At 39.4% G+C, this 20,025-nt stretch overlaps 1 protein-coding gene across 1 annotated transcript in view; it reads left to right on the top strand.

The window, feature by feature from the left end:
- The window catches only part of plp2 (proteolipid protein 2), a 68,521-nt gene that overhangs the window by 43,474 nt on the left and 5,022 nt on the right, over positions 1-20,025 (top strand). Inside the window, exons 3-4 of the mRNA XM_039775384.1 lie at positions 16,127-16,222; positions 18,141-18,234. Of these exons, the coding sequence (XP_039631318.1) occupies positions 16,127-16,222; positions 18,141-18,234 (190 nt within the window). The remainder of the gene's footprint in view (positions 1-16,126; positions 16,223-18,140; positions 18,235-20,025) is intronic.

The following is a 20,025-nucleotide window of genomic DNA, read 5'->3' as shown; positions in this document are numbered from 1 at the left end:
ATAGATATATCAATAGGAAAGCAAGGTGTAAAGCTTAAGTTTAAATTAAGTTCATAGACATGCTACCGCTAAATACTCGCAGGCAAATCCACAACTTAATACCGAGAATGCCTGTTAAACATCTTAGATTCACGAGTGCCGATTTGGGTAGTGAACACTTCGATGAATGAAACCTGTTATCTTTACAACGGTTGACAAACACGGAATATAACTTGAACACAACACATCCTCCAGATACGAACCTGATTGAAAGAAATAGTGATAATCAAATTCTTGATGACAGCAACACTCATAACAGTGACAAAACAATTACATTGACAATCATGTTACGTTATTTTTAAAATGTTTCCTTTTCTTTTTCATAACTTCTTTAACACACTACTCCGCTGCGAAGCGCGGGTATTTTGCTAGTGTATATACTATATATATATATATATATATATATATATATATATATATATATATATATATATATATATATATATATATATTGTAAGATATGGCGCCATGTACCCGCCAATACCCCCGCCAGGTGGAGCCCTCCTTGCAGCATGGAGGTCCCCAGAAGACCAGCAGGGCATTATGGACCATGTAGTTTTTATGCACCGCCTGCTGGATGCCATGGGGCCACGAGAGGGAGCTGCAGGAGGACCAAGAGTTCTTCATGCCTATGACCCGGAAGTTCGTCATAGGAAGAGCGACGGCTTCCGGGTGAGAAAAACATCATTTACCCTGACCCGGAAGGAATAAGGACTTGTGGACTGTTGGGAAGGAACACCTCCGGGTCAGGGAATATAAAAGGACTATGGGAGCTCCCAGACGATGAGCTGAGTTGGGAGGCAGGGTGGCTAAGCGTCTGGGAGAGTGGAGGATTATTATTATTATTATTGTTGTTGTTATTATTATTATTGGAGTATTTGGGAGTGGAGGGTGCTTTGTGCACATTATTGATATAATAAATATCATTATTGGACTTTTACCTAGTGTCTGACGTGGTGTCTGAGGGTGCAAGGGTGCGAGCAAGCATCTTAATCTGTTACAATGTATATATATATATATATATATCTATATATATATATATATATATATATATATATATATATATATATATATAATATAGGTCTATGCGTCTTGTCTGTCCAGCCCGGAAGTGTGACGAGGCTACAGCTTGAAGCTGAAAGAGCCACCAAGGTAGCCCTAAGTTAACGAATGGGAAGAAGAAAGACGTATGAGGCTACAGCATGAAGCTGAAAGAAGGCGACTCTGTTGCCAAAGTGAAACCGCAAAACGAAACCGTCAACTCTGCATTTCAATTTTTTTCTGATGATTTTGAACATTTTCTTGGACCTCTGGCTTTTTACAGCACAGGATTGCACAGCTGGAGTTTCATAATGAAGCAAATGGATACTGGAGTCCCATTGAGAAGAAAAGTCTTAAAACTTACCGAATACATGGATTTTCCAAGCCAAAAACATTGAGTATTGATTTGTGTTTTGATATTACACACAAATTGCAAAAAGCAAAACACAAGCCTCTGTTGTGAAATTCAGTTATTTTAAAAGGAGACTGGCTGACCACTTCACTTCAATGGTAGTCTTACTCCGAGGTATCTTTCAGGGCCAGGGGAATGGATTCACCTAGGAAAGTCATCACCAAGTGCCGGTATTGACAGTGAATGCTGAAGACCAGATGTGAATTGCTGTTTTGAGCCCTATCCACACTACTACATTTTCATTTTAAGCAGAGACATTGGTCTATGTTTTTGCCTTTCATCCACACTTCCCTCGTGTTTTCAGCCCTCAGAAACAGATTTTTGAAACGCCTTCCAGAACAGTATACTTCTGAAAACACAGCCTCAGCGTTGTGGATGGGTGAAAACGCAGAGTTTGAAAAAGCACACTCTTAATTGTACTGTGATTTGTTTGTGCTTAATATGTAGCCCTTCCCTGACTGAACCCTGCTCATTACAATGTCATATTTCCTGATTGGTCAATGTTTGCGGAATAAAAACATATTCCAACATAGCAAGCATAGAGCTGCTTTTCATGGCACTTGTTGTTATACTTGCCTATATTGTGCAGGTTGAATGATGCATACTCACACAAAACACAAAAAATTTCCTGATCACTACACTTTCCAGCTGGCTGGCAGTTTTAAGGTCCCGTCAAGGATTTTTCCACCAATGCATGCATGTCCAGAGTAGGCGAATATCTATGTCATACATATTTTTCGTTGTTTTAGTGTGGATCAAGATACTTTCATAAGCAATGTGAGTAGGCTATTGTGGACAGAGATCATTTTTATTTAAAAGTGCTTTTTTACATGAAAACATAGTACAGTAGTGAGGATATAACTTCAGTTCTGTAGACATCTAGACAGTAATAACTGAAAAAAGTCACACTCACTGTAGGCTTATATTGTTTCATTATGATCTTTCCTGCTTCTGCTGTATTGATTTTGCATACTGTATGTGTGCTTTGATCAGAGCGAATGTTGGCACACATGCAGCATGCAATCAAGTAACAAGAACTGAACAGACGTTGCAAGTGTCCATCCAGGCACCAAACCCTCTTTCTAACCTGGTTATCCAGGGAAGAATTGTGGAGCAGCTGTAGCCCACCCCAGTAACCATCTGATGCAAGGTAGGGACAATCCCAGGACAAGGCGCCAACACACACACCCTCACCTACACACCTTTACCCAAAATGGCTACTGTAAGCAGAAAAGGAAACATGGTACCAAGAATCTGTGATAAAATGTATTATTTTCAGTTTAGTTTTATTGTCACAACCATCCTTTAGAAACGCGGAAGACACATTTTCCTAAGGGCTCGTTTATACTTTACGCTCAGAACACGTACGCCCGCATCATGGCTGCCAGCCGTTCCCAGTGTTCATTTGATGCGTCCTCTGAGCAGGTCCTCAGAAATTAACGCAGCATTAAGGGGAAGTCGGGGATGCAGTATGCTAAAAGTTGGAATGTGACGTCAGAGTCTCTGTTTACTATCTACATGTGACAGAAGGCCGCTTTGCGGATCCTATGAGATCAGTGTTCACGCTTTGATGTTTGATGAATGGTTCGATGTGGTGAAGCAAAATGTTAACATACAGATGTATTCGTGGTGCTTTTATATTCAAGCGTTGCATATTCCCGATCATACATTATAAAAGTGTCACATACCGTCTTCTGTGCCATCTTTTTTTCTACGGCTTCCTCCCGTCCTGACAGCAGCAGATTGTCAGCAATAGATCGCCACACTGAGCACATTAAATGTATGATATTCCAACTCTCTGCACATTTAGAATCCTTAGATTTATACTTGATATCACTTTCATGATATGAAATGCATTAAAGTATGCATGTTACATTTTACAGATAAATTGGTAATTTCGTTTAAATAATGAATACTGTTAATAATTACACACATGGGGGTGACATGGTGGCGGAGCGTTAGCACTGCTGTCTTGCAGGGAGTCACATCGCTGATATTCCCTGCCTGGAGTTTACATGTTTTCCTGCTGGGTTACCTCACTGTGCTCCGGTTTCCTTCCAAAGATATGCAGATTTGGTTACACTAAAATGACGCTAGTGTATGTGAGTGCTTGTATTCACTTTGCGATGAGCTGATGCCTCGTCCGGGGATTGTTTCTGCCTCGTGCCCAATGCTAGCTGAAATGGACACATCCCTGGACTGATGGATTTAATCATTAAACATCCTTTTCAGAGATATTGCGGTAAGGTGTCATCGGAATTTAATGGGTGTGCCAGGCAATTCACAACACAGTGAAACCGAACCTGTTCACACCATGATGATATCTCGCACTGCCACCTGGTGGATTCCTCCGGATTTATGTAAAGTACGCGGCAAGTATAAACAGTAAAACGTTTGTGTGGCATGCGTCGCGTGAAGTATAACCCCGGCCTAAATCAAAACCTTTGCTACTTCAAAGTGGACATGTTAGTTCAGTAAGAATTGAGGCTTTTCTTCTCAATTGGACCCTAGTATCCATCAGCTCCATTATCAAACACATGAGCAAGCTTGTTATTTTTTTTGTAATCTATAAAATATGCTTCACACAATTTTATATGGCAAACTAATATATACCATGATTGTGAAGAAATATCTTTGGCTTGAAAAATACCTAACATGTTTTAAACATTGAATTTGAACCACTTAATTAACTTAATGGCAGTGTAAGTGGGGTGCAGCATCAATACCTGACACATGTTAAAATAAAATAAGGAGAAACCAAAATGCCTTTGAAGGTATGATGTGAATAAGTGCTTTGACAAGCTGGTAAGAGAGGATTTTGTTTGAGGAGGTTGTTGTTAAAGTTGTTTAAGTAAATGAGAGACTGAAGGTTCTCATTGATTTTTAAATGTTACTTTGCTTTGATGCAGTGTAGGACCACTTAACTCATACTTGTGAATCACACTTTGAGGACCACTACTTTATATTTTTGACATTTGTGCTGTATTACCTTTCAAAGCCCTCTGAAATCCAGAAGTTATTCTGAAGACTCTTCCAATTCAAAAAGTGTCCATGAAGTGCCTTTTAAATGAATATTTACAGAGTTTGAGGAAGAAAGGGACCTAGAATACTGTGCTCTGTAAACCAGTGAAGTCTCAAAGCGTGGAGAACACATTCTTTTTATTAAATTATGTACAAATATTATAAAAAATTGTCATCTTTCCCAGTGAGAAGTTGCTCGTTTCTTACGAAAATGATACTCTAATGTAACACACAAATAGACCCATGGAATTACTGTTACAGTTTTTAATCAAATTATTTACATATTTTTTTAAATACATGCATGAATGTAAGTCCACACTTGGCTTTTGGCTGAAGGGGATTGCTGAATTTCAATGTTTTGGAGAAGCTGGAAACATGAAGACATGAAACACAACAGAAGCTCTCTCTCAGCTCAAGTACAACTGTGGCGATTCTGTTTTAAGAAGAGTCGCATGTTAGCAGAGAAAAATATATTTTAATCATCACCAAATATAGTGTTGCCATACCCACTCCAGAAATTGAAGATGGTTTAGTCTTGGAAAGGTTTTACTTTAAGATGCTATATTAAATCATGGTTTATATCCAGTTACCTTGATTAACCCTTTCTCGAGTTTGATGAATGTTAACTCTCATTTAGATATGAAAAACAATTTTTTAAACAGCAGTATAAAAAACAGCACCATTTGGCATTTCTTTCCAAACATAATGCCAATAGAGAACGAAGACATACTGAAATACAGTGTCTGTTGTTCAGAATCACACAAATTCAGCATACATAAAGATAGAATAGAAAGTGTCGAAGTTAACAACGTGAACAAAACCCTTTTGCCTCTTTGACAGTTGTTTAAACCAAATCACCTTTTGTTGCCACCTCTGTAATGCCTTCACCTCAAATCACCCTCTCTTTTATGTCATCTAGTTTATGGCTCTTTTGCTCATTGCTTTTAGCACTTGCCCAGCTCGCCACCCAACTCAAGAGTCACTGGGTTGTTTCTACAGGGCAGCCTTTAAACCTCACACAGAAACTCCATCCTAAAATTAGTTCCAGTGTCAGAGATGGGTCTTTAGGACCGCCAAGTCACAGTGATCTCTTGTATCCACTGCAGCACTGAGCTATGCTCAGCCATAAATATATCAGGACTAAAATATACATTATGGAACTCTCTCTTAAAATCCTAACATTCCTGCACCCCACTAGATCTGTTTTCTAGGACCTGAGTACTCCGTTAGTGTCGCAGTAAACATAACTTCTGGAGCACAGAAGACACTTGGATTTTCTACTACCAATTGGTGGTTCTGTTTATTCACTGTGGTGTGCAGTTATATGTCTTGGCAGCCAGTCTGCATTCCTTTCTCAGGCCAAAGGGATTGGCAGAACCTCCCAGCATCCTGTACCCTCAACAGACTGTTGGGTATTACTGGCACAAGTAGAATGCTACTGCCTCACTGTTTAGATGATATGCACATTTCATAAGAAACCTGTCATCCTAGTTACACAGGATGACAACTACCCAATCAATATTACGTTTTTGGTATTTTTATGGTGTGAAGTGTGTTTCAGAAACATCCATCCATCCATTTATTTATGTAAAGGAATACTCTACTCAATTGTTTTATATATTTCTTACCCCACATAGTTTATAGTGAAAAATTTAAAAAAAAAAAAACAGTGAAAAATTTTAATCTCATGTTTTCAGACAGAACGAGAGAAAAAAAAATTAGAACAGAAACCAATAGTGATCAGTGCTGTGCAAAAGCAAATGCTTGGGGAAAAAGGAAAAACGTTTTTGTGTTACTCAAGTCACATAACCCACGTGTTAATTATCCAATTGAATGCTCCAAAGGTGCAAAATGCATACATTTTTTGCTAAAATAAGTGGTTATTTCTGGAAAATTTAGTGTGCATCATAAACAGAAAAGGCATTCCCATAATATTGTGCTTCTGGCTTGAAGATCCCCTCATTCACTAGTCAATAGTCCTAAAATCAGTCAAAATCACAGTATTATGGAAACGCCTTTTCTGTTTATGATGCACACTGTATTTTCTACTTATAATATTTTTGTAATATATAATTTACTACTTTTGCACATTCTGAATATACAACTGGATAACTGACATATGGATTATGTGACACAAGGAAGTAGTTTGTTTTTTTTTTATAAGCATTTTTCAAATTGTTTGCCATTGTATATCCCTGGTCACTGTTGGGTTCTTAAAAAAGTTATGATATATACCTGTATATATATATATATATATATATATATATATATATATATATATATATATATATATATATATATATATATATACACCTGTATATATATATATATATAATATAATATACAGTGGTGTGAAAAACTATTTGCCCCCTTCCTGATTTCTTATTCTTTTGCATGTTTGTCACACAAAATGTTTCTGATCATCAAACACATTTAACCATTAGTCAAATATAACACAAGTAAACACAAAATGCAGTTTTTAAATGATGGTTTTATTATTTAGGGAGAAAAAAATCCAAACCTACATGGCCCTGTGTGAAAAAGTAATTGCCCCCTGAACCTAATAACTGGTTGGGCCTCCCTTAGCAGCAATAACTGCAATCAAGTGTTTGCGATAACTTGCAATGAGTCTTTTACAGCTCTGGAGGAATATTGGCCCACTCATCTTTGCAGAATTGTTGTAATTCAGCTTTATTTGAGGGTTTTCTAGCATGAACCGCCTTTTAAGGTCATGCCATAGCATCTCAATTGGATTCAGGTCAGGACTTTGACTAGGCCACTCCAAAGTCTTCATTTTGTTTTTCTTCAGCCATTCAGAGGTGGATTTGCTGGTGTGTTTTGGGTCATTGTCCTGTTGCAGCACCCAAGATCGCTTCAGCTTGAGTTGCCGAACAGATGGCGGACATTCTCCTTCAGGATTTTTTGGTAGACAGTAGAATTCATGGTTCCATCTATCGCAGCAAGCCTTCTAGGTCCTGAAGCAGCAAAACAACGCCAGACCATCACACTACCACCACCATATTTTACTGTTGGTATGATGTTCTTTTTCTGAAATGCTGTGTTCCTTTTATGCCAGATGTAACGGGACATTTGCCTTCCAAAAGTTCAACTTTTGTCTCATCAGTCCACAAGGTATTTTCCCAAAAGTCTTGGCAATCATTGAGATGTTTCTTAGCATAATTGAGACGAGCCCTAATGTTCTTTTTGCTTAACAGTGGTTTGCGTCTTGGAAATCTGCCATGCAGGCCGTTTTTGCCCAGTCTCTTTTTATGGTGGAGTCGTGAACACTGACCTTAATTGAGGCAAGTGAGGCCTGCAGTTCTTTAGACGTTGTCCTGGGGTCTTTTGTGACCCCTCGGATGAGTCGTCTCTGCGCTCTTGGGGTAATTTTGGTCGGCCGGCCACTCCTGGGAAGGTTCACCACTGCTCCATGTTTTTGCCATTTGTGGATAATGGCTCTCACTGTGGTTCGCTGGAGTCCCAAAGCTTTAGAAATGGCTTTATAACCTTTACCAGACTGATAGATCTCAATTACTTCTGTTCTCATTTGTTCCTGAATTTCTTTGAATCTTGGCATGATGTCTAGCTTTTGAGGTGCTTTTGGTCTACTTCTCTGTGTCAGGCAGCTCCTATTTAAGTGATTTCTTGATTGAAACAGGTGTGGCAGTAATCAGGCCTGGGGGTGGCTACGGAAATTAAACTCAGGTGTGATACACCACAGTTAGGTTATTTTTAACAAGGGGCAATTACTTTTCACACAGGGCCATGTAGGTTTGGATTTTTTTTTCTCCCTAAATAATAAAAACCATCATTTAAAAACTGCATTTTGTGTTTACTTGTGTTATATTTGACTAATGGTTAAATGTGTTTGATGATCAGAAACATCTTGTGTGACAAACATGCAAAAGAATAAGAAATCAGGAAGGGGGCAAATAGTTTTTCACACCACTGTATATATATATATATAAAACTTTTTATCTCCCTTCATGAAAACATGAGTTTAAGATTTTTTTTCTTGGCTATCACCACAAACTACACTGAGTAACATGTACAAAAATACAATTTTTGGGTAAAATATTCCTTAAAGTAGGTCTGTAGAAAATTTAGAGTTCAAATCAAAGGCTTTTGCAGTGTCATTGTTCAAGAATCAATTTAGATGTAAGTCAGGGACATCTCTATTGCTGCACAAATACACTATTTACAAAATAACCAAAAGCATATTTGAGTTCCAAATTTCTAATTTGCAAAGTAGTAAGGCATAAGCCTTTGTTAAGTAATATGTGTATAATTGATTGTCATTACAGTGCAGTTCACACAGTTACTTGAAGTACAGTTTAAATTAGAAAAACTCCTGCTGTTTTTTTTTTTTTAGCTTTACTGCAGCACCCCCATGTGTTTGATTTATGCCATGCACTTTTACAACAGGAACATACAGTAGAATGTTGTATACCACAGTATAGTTAAACTTTTATTAATTGTGTACATACTGATTATATAAAATACACTTAAATGGAAACCATTTTGGCTAACCCGTAATTTTAATAATGTGATCATTGCAAGTAACCAATTCGAATATTCACTTTGAGGACTGCATTCAGTTTGTAACATTAACAAGATGAACAGCCAGAACAGTTTATAGGTTTATAGAGTCATTATTGTCATATGTACAGAGTACTGGGAAATTCTTAGTTGAATGTGCTGATCAACATGCACCAGTGTAGTTCACATATGTCAGTCAAACTTGGGTCTCTGTACAAAAAGCCTTATCAGGCATTTTCAATTATGATAAAATGTTTGCTTGGAAAAATGTCAATGAGTCAGTGAAGTAGTTTTAAAATACATGTACACAGGGCTGTGGAGTCGGTAGATAAATGCTCCGACTCCTCAGTTTCTAAATCTTCCGACTCCGACTCCTCTGTATGTATATACTATGCTAATGTATTTTCTACATCCATTGAAGGAAAGGAAGGCAACATACATGTCATTTCACCAAAGAACTACTGGCTAGGAAGCCAACACTCTACTATAATGCCACATTAAAGACAAACACAATGAAAACAAGGTTTTGTTTATTTATTTTTTTTTAAACAAGTGTCTGGATAGTAATAGCAGGCATAAAAATCAGGAACAGGAAATGTATTGGTTCAAAAATACAAACCACATTCTTTGGTAGTTTTAACTTTTAAAACAAAAAAAAAAGCTTAACTATATGGACTAAAAACAATATCTGGAAAACCTATATTAAACTTGGAATACAGTTATAGTTAAAGGAAAGGAAATAAATATGGCAGCCTCCATATTCCTCTGACCTCGGGTTCCCTTTAAATGCAATCTAAAATCAGTGTAGAGTTCTAAGAAACAGAATTGCTTCAGCCAGATCCTCTTTCATAGAGGCTCTTAAATCTGATTTGATTATTTTCAGAGCTGAAAATAATCTTTCAACACTGACTTGGGTGGATGGCATTGCCGTTACAATTCTAGCCACATCACCAATGATCTCTGGATACACAAGGATGGCTTCTTCAACACTAGGTTTTGATGAGCGATCATACTTTTCAACTTCCTTTAGTTCTTTAAAAAACTCCTACCGGATGGGCAGATTCAGCTTGCCGAAAATCTCGACCACCGCCCCCATCCAAAGTAATGTGATGCCTCGGTCTGCTGCAGTGGCTGTCTTCTCTGTCAGCCAGCCGGAAGTTTAGTGCATTGTGTCACTCACCGGCCAGCTGATCAGCAGAACGAGCCTCTGCTGGAGACAGGTAGGAGATCTGTGTTCTCGGCTCCTTCAGCCCCCTTCACTAGCGCATAGCGAAGGGGAGCCGACGGAGCTGAGAACATACCAGATGATTTTTCAGGCGTTTGACGCACGATGACTCGTTGAACGGCCGAAAAATCGGCAGTGCATCTGTAAATGTATGGGGGGCTTTAGGCTAGGTTCACAGTTCCCTGTAACAGTGGAACACAACACAATGGAAAGCGGTGCCGCACCTTACCTGTGCATTACATCCCATATAGTGACGCATACAGTCAATGAAAAGCATGCTTCATGGTTACTTGACATGTTAGTTTTGTGGTAACATTATGCACTGCATGCATTGGGCTTTATTCTTACAGCAGAGAAGTAGTTCATTATGACTGTTTGTGAATTGGGACATTTCAACTTACTTTTTTAATTCCCATTTAAATTTAGTAGTACTCCAGGTACCCAAAATTGTCTCCGACTCCGACTCCACAGCCCTGCATGTACAAATACTTAAGACCTGATTTCCCATTACTCCACAAAATTATTATTGTGTCAAAGGTGCTGGCCCGTCGTGATTCCAATATGTAGCATACTTAAGTGAATAGGCAGTTAGTGTGTAGCGGTCAGAAGCCGCTAAGATTCACACCGTCGTGGAAGACGGTGATTTATTTATTTTATATGAGGATTACCAGGGACAACCCCAGCCTTGGCACGACCCACACACACACACACTACAGAGACAAAGAAAACGCACTGGGAACTTAAACGATAAAAAAGTATAATGAAATTAAATTAACTAAATGAAAACAATAATACCACCCCTGATCCCTTCGGCGATATTACAATTAACAGAAACACGACAAACACGCAGTAAAGTCCATGTATGAAATGATCAGCGGTGAAGTTATGTCCAGTGATTTGTATGAAGCGAGGGAAATGGAAAAACACAGTCCTACCGGTAATTGCTGAAGTATGATGACCGATGAATGGTTCAGGAGCGCTCCTTCTTCCGTGAAAGCCAATGAATCCAGACAACGTCCTCAGTAACAGTAAACAGGTAGACGAATGATTCCAAACCCTAACAAACAACACAATCCAGGACACGAAGATGTAAAGCAGGAAAACGGCAGTTCCACAGATAAATACAAGCACCAAACGACAAAAACAAAAAAAACCCTTTCTCTTCGCCCCCTGCCCTCCTTTTGAACCCCTCTGGCCACCTTTGCCCTCAACAGCCCTGCAAGGACTGCTGGGAGATGCAGTTCTAACCAATGGTAGCACTGCTACAAGTGGACCTGTACTTGCATTACTCACTCCATCACATCCCACAGACACGTGATTGGATTGAGATCGGGTACGCTGAATCCAGTTGTATGCTCTTAAAATCCTTCTTGGTCATGATAAAATGGTTTTGAACTGCTAATTTTATTACAGCAGTACCCCTAAACTTTTGATGATAATTATAGTTAGTGTGATTAACCATCAGCCATCATCGAGCCTATTTTCCTGTATTACCAAACACAAAGTTTTCTGAAAGCCAGAGCTTATTGTGGCATCATCAGGTGCAAGGAGAGAACTTACGCAGGGTGGGTGCATGCATCTGTATATGAACGAGGATGATAAGGGTCCCCAGCAGTCAATCGGAAGTGAACAACATGAAAATACATGAAAAAAAATAAAAAGACCCTATGCAATTTATAAAAAATATATGCAAAATCCGTTGAGCTTGGAAAAACAAAAAATCTGTGATTGTTGTGATTGTATGCGATTAATATTTAATTCATTTTAATCGTTGCCCAGCTCTTATATATACTGTGTGTGTATATGTATGTATATATATATATATATATATATATATATATATATATATATACAGTATATTGTCAGGGATGCCAGGGGCGACGGGACGCCCTGAAGGACCGGAAGAGGGTCTACGCCGCCTCCCTGGTTGCTTTGGGGGCCACGGGTAGAGGGCTTGGAAGCCCAACCCTGTAGGGGCCCGTGGTCTCCGCCAGGGGGCGCCCCGATGCCTTTGAAGCCCTGGACCTCAGCACTTTCGCCACACCAGGAAGTGCTGGGGGGAAGAGAAGAAGGGACACCCGGAGAGCTTCTGGGAGTACAGCCGGCACTTCCGCCACACGGGAATCCACGTAATCCTCCTGGAGCACACTTGGGTGCTAATAAAAGGGGCTGCCTCCCTTCATTCGAGGCTGGAGTCGGGTGGAAGAAGGACATGGTCAGAGATGAGAGAGAGTAGGAGGCGGCCCGAAGAAGAAGGCATTGTGTGGCCAGGACTTTGGGGGACTTGAAGGAGTTTGTGTTTACTGAGCTTTATTGTAAATAGTGTAAATAAACGTGTGGTGGTGAATTTACAACATGTCTGCCTGTCTGTACCCGGGTAACATTTACGGTGTATCGGTGCATGCTTCTAATGAGATGACAGATGGTGTTGTGGGGGATCTCCTCCCAGATCTGGACCAGGGCATCACTGAGCTCCTAGACAGTCTGAGGTGCAACCTGGTGGCATTGGATGGACCAAAACATAATGTCCCAGAGGTGTTCTATTGGATTTAGGTCAGGAAAGTGTGGTGGCCAGTCAATGGTATCAATTCCTTCATCCTCCAGGAACTGCCTGCATCCTCTCACCACATGAGGCCAGGAATTGTCGTGTACCAGGAGCCACTGTACCAGCATAGGGTCTGACGATGGGTCCAAGGATTTCATCCTGATACCTAATGGCAGCCAAGGTGCCTTTGTCAAGCCTGTAGCGGTCTGTGTGACCCTCCATGGATATGCCTCCCCGGACAATCATTAACCCACCACCAAACTGCTCATGCTGAATGATGTTACAGGCAGCATAATGTTCTCCATGGCTTCTCCAGACCCTTTCACTTCTGTCACGTGCTCAGGGTGAACCTGCTCTCATCTGTAAAAGCACAGGGCACCAGTGGTGCATCTGCCAATTCTGGTATTCTATGGCGAATGCCAATCGAGCTGCATGCTGCTGGGCAGTGAGCTCAGGGCCCATTAGAGGACATGGGGCCCTTGGGTCTCCCTCATGAAGTCTTTCTGGTTGTTTGGTCAGAGACATTCACACCAGTGGCCTGCTGGAGGTCATTTTGTAGGGCTCTGGCAGTGCTCATCCTGTTCCTCCTTGCCCAAAGGAGCAGATACTGGTCCTGTTGATGGGTTATGGACCTTCTATGGCCCTCTCCAGCTCTCCTTGAGTAACTGCTTGTCTCCTAGAATCTCCTCCATGCCCTTGAGACTGTGCAGGGAGACACAGCAAACCTTCTGGCAATGACACGTATTGATGTGCCATCCTGGAGAAGTTGGACTACCTGTGCAACCTCTGTAGGGTCCAGGTATCGCCTCATGCTACCAGTAGTGACACTGACTGTAGCCAAATGCAAAACTAGTGAAGAAACAGTCAGAAAAGATGAGGAGGGAAAATGTCAGTGGCCTCCACCTGTTAAACCATTCCTGTTTTGGGGGTCATCTCATTGTTGCCCCTCTAGTGCATCTGTTGTTAATTTCATTAACACCACAGCAGCTGAAACTGATTAACAACCCCCTCTGCTACTTAACTGACCAGATTAATATCCCATAAGTTTCATTGACTTTATGCTATACTCTGATTAAAAAGTGTTCCTTTAATTCTTTTGAGCAGTATATATATATATATATATATATATATATATATATATATATATATATATATATATATATATATATATATATATATAATAAAAATATTAGCTGGAACAATTTCATGCAATGCTCATTTTTCTTCAGGATCATACAGTCATATAGTATACATCAATATATCATTTGTTTTGTCTTCATTAGGACAATACAACAATGATACTCTCAAGTCAAAACAACCAATTTGTTTGTTTGAATATGTGTAAAAAAAATATATATATATATAAATCTGCTCTGCTAAGAATGTAGTGGTTGAGTTGTATGTTAGCAGTTGACTAGCCACATAGGTGGCGCCATGTTGGCACAGCTGTCTTGTAGCAAGCAAAGCGTGCTATCGATGGGAGGAGGGGCACAGCCCTTTTACACTATACATTCAAAATTCATTAACGTAACATTCCTGATACAGTCAGTGGGAGGTATTTGGAAGTTTTTTGCCAGTTATTTACGTTTGTTTTGCATGCAAATGTTGCAATTGCAAAATGTAAAACTTACCAAAAAAGTCTCTTTTGGTTTTTTTATAATGTTTTTACGGATGGGAAGCAAGGAATGATGTTCTCTATGGCTTTGACAATACGTTGCTGTCCTTTTGGACCTGTACATTTCTCAGAAAAAGGCTCCAGAGATCTTAGAAATGCAGCATGGCAAATATAGGTTTGGTGTTGTTATAAGGAAATCTTCATGTTTTAAGACTTGTTAATGAGGGGGATCAGGCATGTATTGGGGAGATGGAGTGGAAAAATAACATGTGGTGGCCCTTCACCTGCATAAATATTGATTTCCAGATAAGATCAACATATGGAGGACAAATCTGACCTTTTGCTAGTGTGGCCTCGCTGATTGTTTATTCACAAGACCAGTTTTTCCCATGTGTTTGTGCATGAAGAAAAATGTGACAGATGCAATGAAAATAAGGGGTAAAAAGTTTTTCATTTATAAAACTAATAAATTAATTTAATATATTTAAAATAAATTACAATTATTATTGTATCAATCCTGCGAATTCCACAGCATAATTTATCAAAATCTTTGCTGAAGCTAAACGGCGAATTCAATTTTGCAGAAATCACTGACTCATCTCTGCCAGTTATACATTTTCTTTTGTGTTTGTATTTTCTTTTTTAACCAGTTTCTTAGTCAGAGGTAAAATTTTATTTGAATTCTGGTCTAATTAAGCTTTTTTTCATTTTGTAATTCTTGTTTGAATTTGGAGGTGGCATTGTTATTTGTTGTAATACGAAGGACATTCAGAAAGTTTCCACACTTTTTTTTAACTCTGTTTATTAAGAATTTTAAAAACAAATTACATAACTTTTCTACATAGTCACCCTCGTTTGCGATACAATTTTCCCAGCGTCGCACCGACCTTTTAATGCCCAGTTACTACTCCTCCAGCCTTCACTGTTTCCAATGAAAGCGCAGAAACTTTTTGAACGTCCCTCGTATTTCTCTGTCTCTCTATTTCATTTACTACGTCTCTTGCGTTTCTTGAGGTGTAATGGATTTGGCTGTTTCAGATTTTTATAATTTGTTAGTCTTTCATATTACAAATTTGCACGAGGCTCAAGAATAAAGTGCCAAATGAGGAATTTTCTTACAACTCCTCAAATATTTTATAGAAAACTTTACACACACCAAGTGGTGACAACCCAAGGTTAGCATGAAATGACTGCAGATACTTTTTACATTTGTGAATGTATTTTTTCTATTTGTAAGATTCTCATCCCATCTTCTTTTGATGTTACCAAGATCTAATTAGAATTTGTGCCCTGCTTGTGCTGGGTTGTAATTTATAAAAACAAGTCCTTAGTGGAGTATCATCTACATAGAAGCTGGACTAATGGTCAAAGAGGTTGATGACGCAAATTGAACTTTCCTTGTTGTCTAGAAACAATCCCTTCCCTTAGTTGGAGGTTCCTTTGGTGGTTGTGGGTGGAGAAGGTGGCCTATTCCCCTTTGCCACTCTCATTAAGGTGACCTCTGACCTAATTTACATGACTCTTGAGTTGTCTCACGGTTTCTTAATCTGGTAAGTTTTTCAGAGTTGGACAAGGAGATCGCCACAGAGACTCTCAACTTGTTGAATGTGATAATTCTTCAGTGAAATGGTGTTGTTATAATCCTTCTTTCATTACCAATCTTGTCTTGTGGGTTGTTTTTCCCTACAGGATTTATTTCGTGCTGTGCTGGGTGCTGTTCTGTTCCTCATTACCTCACTAATTACAATCATCAGGCATGGAGATGGAGCCAGCATTGCAGGAGGGGTGAGTAGCATTCCAGGTCTTCATGTTGAATTGTGATCTGAGTATCTAGTAAAGATTGTGAAAGAAGAACTCAATGCTTTTTCTTCTCTTTTTTCCTTACTGTAGCCCAGACGTGTCCCAGTCTGGTCTTGGAGCGCTACTGCGGCTGCAGGTTTTCACTCTGACCTCCTCCTTAACTAGTGACTAGTTTTCGCTGCTAATTAACTTCTTTCCTTTCACTTTAATTACCTTGTTTTTCAAAACCCAGTTCCCTGAATTGCTGTTTTTTTTCCTTTAACGGCACCCAATCAGAAATGAGATGTGTAGCGAGCCAACAGATTCCTTTCGGAATAGCAGTGGTCGCCAAAAAAGGCCAACATGAGTTACAAACTCCAACCAATTTCACTCTAACCAGTTTCTTAATTAGGAATCGATTCTTGTTGTTAATTAATCCTGTTATTCAATTCCATGGCTTGTTAGTTGGCACTCCCATTCTACCACAGTGGACATTTCCAAAACTGATAATTTTCTTTTTTTTTTTTTTAAGAACAATGTCAAAATGTTTTATGGACCTGAACAGATCAACATTACTGAGAACTACACCTTTCTTTATTTTCAGATATTGTTTGATGGACCTAGGTTAGCAGGTCATGTGTTGACTCGTTTTATATCCCATTATTGTTTGGTTGCTTATTAAGGAAAAAGGAAACAAGGGGTCTGAGTCATAAACAGCTAGTCAATTTAAATTATGGCAAAAGATGTTAATTATCAGTAAAAAAAAAAAAAAAGGGTCATTAAATGAGAAGAGGATTAGTATGAAGACCTGCAGCTACAACAGCCCTTCAAGACCGGAGCTGGGCATCTCTGCTATATCTTATGGCTCTTGATTTGGCTTATGATGAACAGTCATTTAACTATTGTTGTTGAGTATGAATTAGAGGGCACTCTTGTGCAATCCTAAACCCAGAAGAGCATCAAGGAGTCCAAAGGTAGACTCAAATAGGTCTTTAATTAGAAATAAGAACATAAGACGTTTGACAAACAAGAGGAGACCATCAGTCCATTGATCCAGCTAACCAGTCCCAATATCTCCTCCAGATATTTTGTAAAGGTTGACAAGGTTTCTGCTTTAGTTACATGATTTGGTACTCTGTTCCAGAATATTGCATAAAGAATTACTTTCTGGCTTCAGTCCTAAATGAATTTCCCCTTAAATGGGGGTAGATATTCTTAAATTAGATGGTAGAAAATTAAAGTATAAAGGAAATGAGACGCATTAAAGCCTAACTATACACGGGGTGGTCGACTGGTTCCCCTTTGGACATGTGCAACAGAACACAGAACCTTCCACCATATACAGTATAAAACTTCATCTCCGCACACTGGCATCCCTTACTATCACTTGTCTATACATTGTCACTGACCTGCGTCCCAACTTCAGGCTTTACCCTGGACTGGTCAGAAGGAGCTTTTTAGGTCCTTCTTAGTGAAGCCATCCCAGAAATTTATTTCCAAAGCCCCAGGGGTTATATTAACCACGCCATGGTCAGACTCCTTCAGTGCTGTTTGGCGACCTAGACGGGTGCCCCCATTATAGAAATGGACACGTGATCTTCTTATAGCCTGTTCTCCTTGGTAGCTAGGAGTCCACAAATAATATTGGGGAACACAGTGAGGCCCTCTAGTGGACCAGAAAGCATCTTAATATATTAGCAGCCGTTTGTCCCTGCTCATTTACAGAATCTCTTCAGGACTTTTCAAGTCCATCTGATTGAAGAGGTCTGTTTGCCCTACTTTTACATGGTCATTGCAGCATAAAGATTTCACTAACAATAACCAATTCTTTAGGTGGATACAATGAGATACTAGGCTGCTCTGATTGGCAGTTAAAGAGTCATGCTGGATTTTTGATTTTTTTTCCTTCCTTCTATCTAAACAGGTGTTTGGCCTCTGTGTTGGTATCTTATATGTCTATGATTCCTACTTATGCGTAGATGCTGTGAAGAGATCGAGACACTCAAGGGCAAACGCAGGTGAGATCCAGAGACCTTTAGAAAATAAACGATAATGGTTTTATTTTTACACATATGTTACAACAAGATGGTGAATGTAGTGGTAACATTAAAACCTCTTATTTGTTAACAATTGTATAGTCTGTCATAGCAGTAAGTATAGGAAACATCACTTCAAGAGAGGCCCACCGAATCAACAAGCTACCGTATTGGCCCGAATACAACGCAACCTTTTTTGACTAAATATTTCCTGTTCAAAAGTGGACTTGCGTTAAATTCGAGGACTAGGCAATTCAGTGTAACAACTCTTCTTATTAGTACGCCTGTGCCTCCGACCGACCTGCATGTTGGTCGCGTGTGCTGCGTTCGGTGTAGTTCGGATCAGTTCGAGTACATGAGACTGCACGAGAGTTTCTAGCTCCGCTAGAATCGCTGGTTTCGAGCATTTCGATTCTGGCGCGCGTCCAGCGTACGCCAGCAAGTGGCTATTGTGTCTATGATTCACAGGTACGTGTAGTCCACATCTCTCGCAACTGTTATAGTAGTAATTTACATGTTTGCTCTAGCGGCGGGTTCTTGATTGCCCATAAAAAATGAGCGCGAGTTATAATAGTAGTGTTGAGAAAAAACGCTCATCAAAGAGACAAATAAATAAAGGTACCAGGAGAACCTACGATATGAATTTTAAGATTATGGTTGCAAACGAGGCAGAGAGAACGAACAACATGAGAGCTTCAAGGAAATACGGAGTTCCAGAAGTAAACCTCCATCTCTGGAGAAATATATGAATGCAAATTCCTCAAGAAAATCTTTTAGTGGACCCAAAATAGGAAGGTTTAAAGAAGTTGAACAGCGAGTGGTAAAATTCGTAATAGAAAAGCGAAATGAAGTATTCCCAATATTCCGTGAAGTTATAAAATTTAAAGCGTTAGAAGAGGCTGCTAATTTAAACATCCCTAAAATGGACTTTAAAGCAAGTATGGGTTGGTGTAAAAGAATGATGAAACGGAATGGTTTATCACTACGACGGCGGAATTCTTTGAATTCTTTTATGAAAAATGAATGGATCGCGTTAAATTCTGATTTTTTTTTTCTAAAATCTTCATGAAAAAATTGGGGGCCGCGTTAAATTTGGGCCGATACGGTAATTAAAAAGGCAGGCTCACATGTAAGACACATTCCAGACCCCCTGCTGGTAAGTAGCAAAGGAGAGAATGAGGACAAACCAGAGCGCCATTATGAACAATGCTGCACGTCCTCTCTCTGGCACACCAACACTGTGGACTTTCAGCCAACATATTTTTCAGCAGAAGTGTGTTAAGAAACGCTACTGGGGTTCCTTTATACGAGTGTCCGAACTCCTGTACAGTGCCTCACTGGGACTGGGACTGCCAACTCTTTCTGGTGTATATTTGATTGGGATGTGGTGTTTGTCGCAATATAATTGTATTTATTTATTTATAATTTCCCCCTGTGCACAGATAAAGTTCTATCTAACATAATCCATTCTGATCTAATTCACATGAGGATTGAACTTTAACGGAGAGGGTGTGCTTAAAAGTAAAAGAGCCAAAACAAAAGTAATGAAAGCAGTGAATGTAAATTTTCTTCTTTGTGAATCTTTTTTTAAAAAGTACGGCTAACAAATGCAAAACCCATAAATACTTGCAAACTGGCGGTTAGCCTATCCTTTTTTTGTTGTTGTTCTTTTGTGACTTTTGATTTGCACTCATTTGTATTTTTATGGATGATTCTGGAGGCCAGTTTCTTTACAGCTAGAACGGCAGACCCGATTGTTTTGTTGCAAGTGTC

Source organism: Polypterus senegalus, chromosome 13 (assembly GCF_016835505.1).
Source record: "Polypterus senegalus isolate Bchr_013 chromosome 13, ASM1683550v1, whole genome shotgun sequence".
Taxonomy (NCBI): domain Eukaryota; kingdom Metazoa; phylum Chordata; class Cladistia; order Polypteriformes; family Polypteridae; genus Polypterus; species Polypterus senegalus.
The sequence above is the reverse complement of the archived record's forward strand: the minus strand, read 5'-3'. Positions and strand labels throughout refer to the sequence as shown.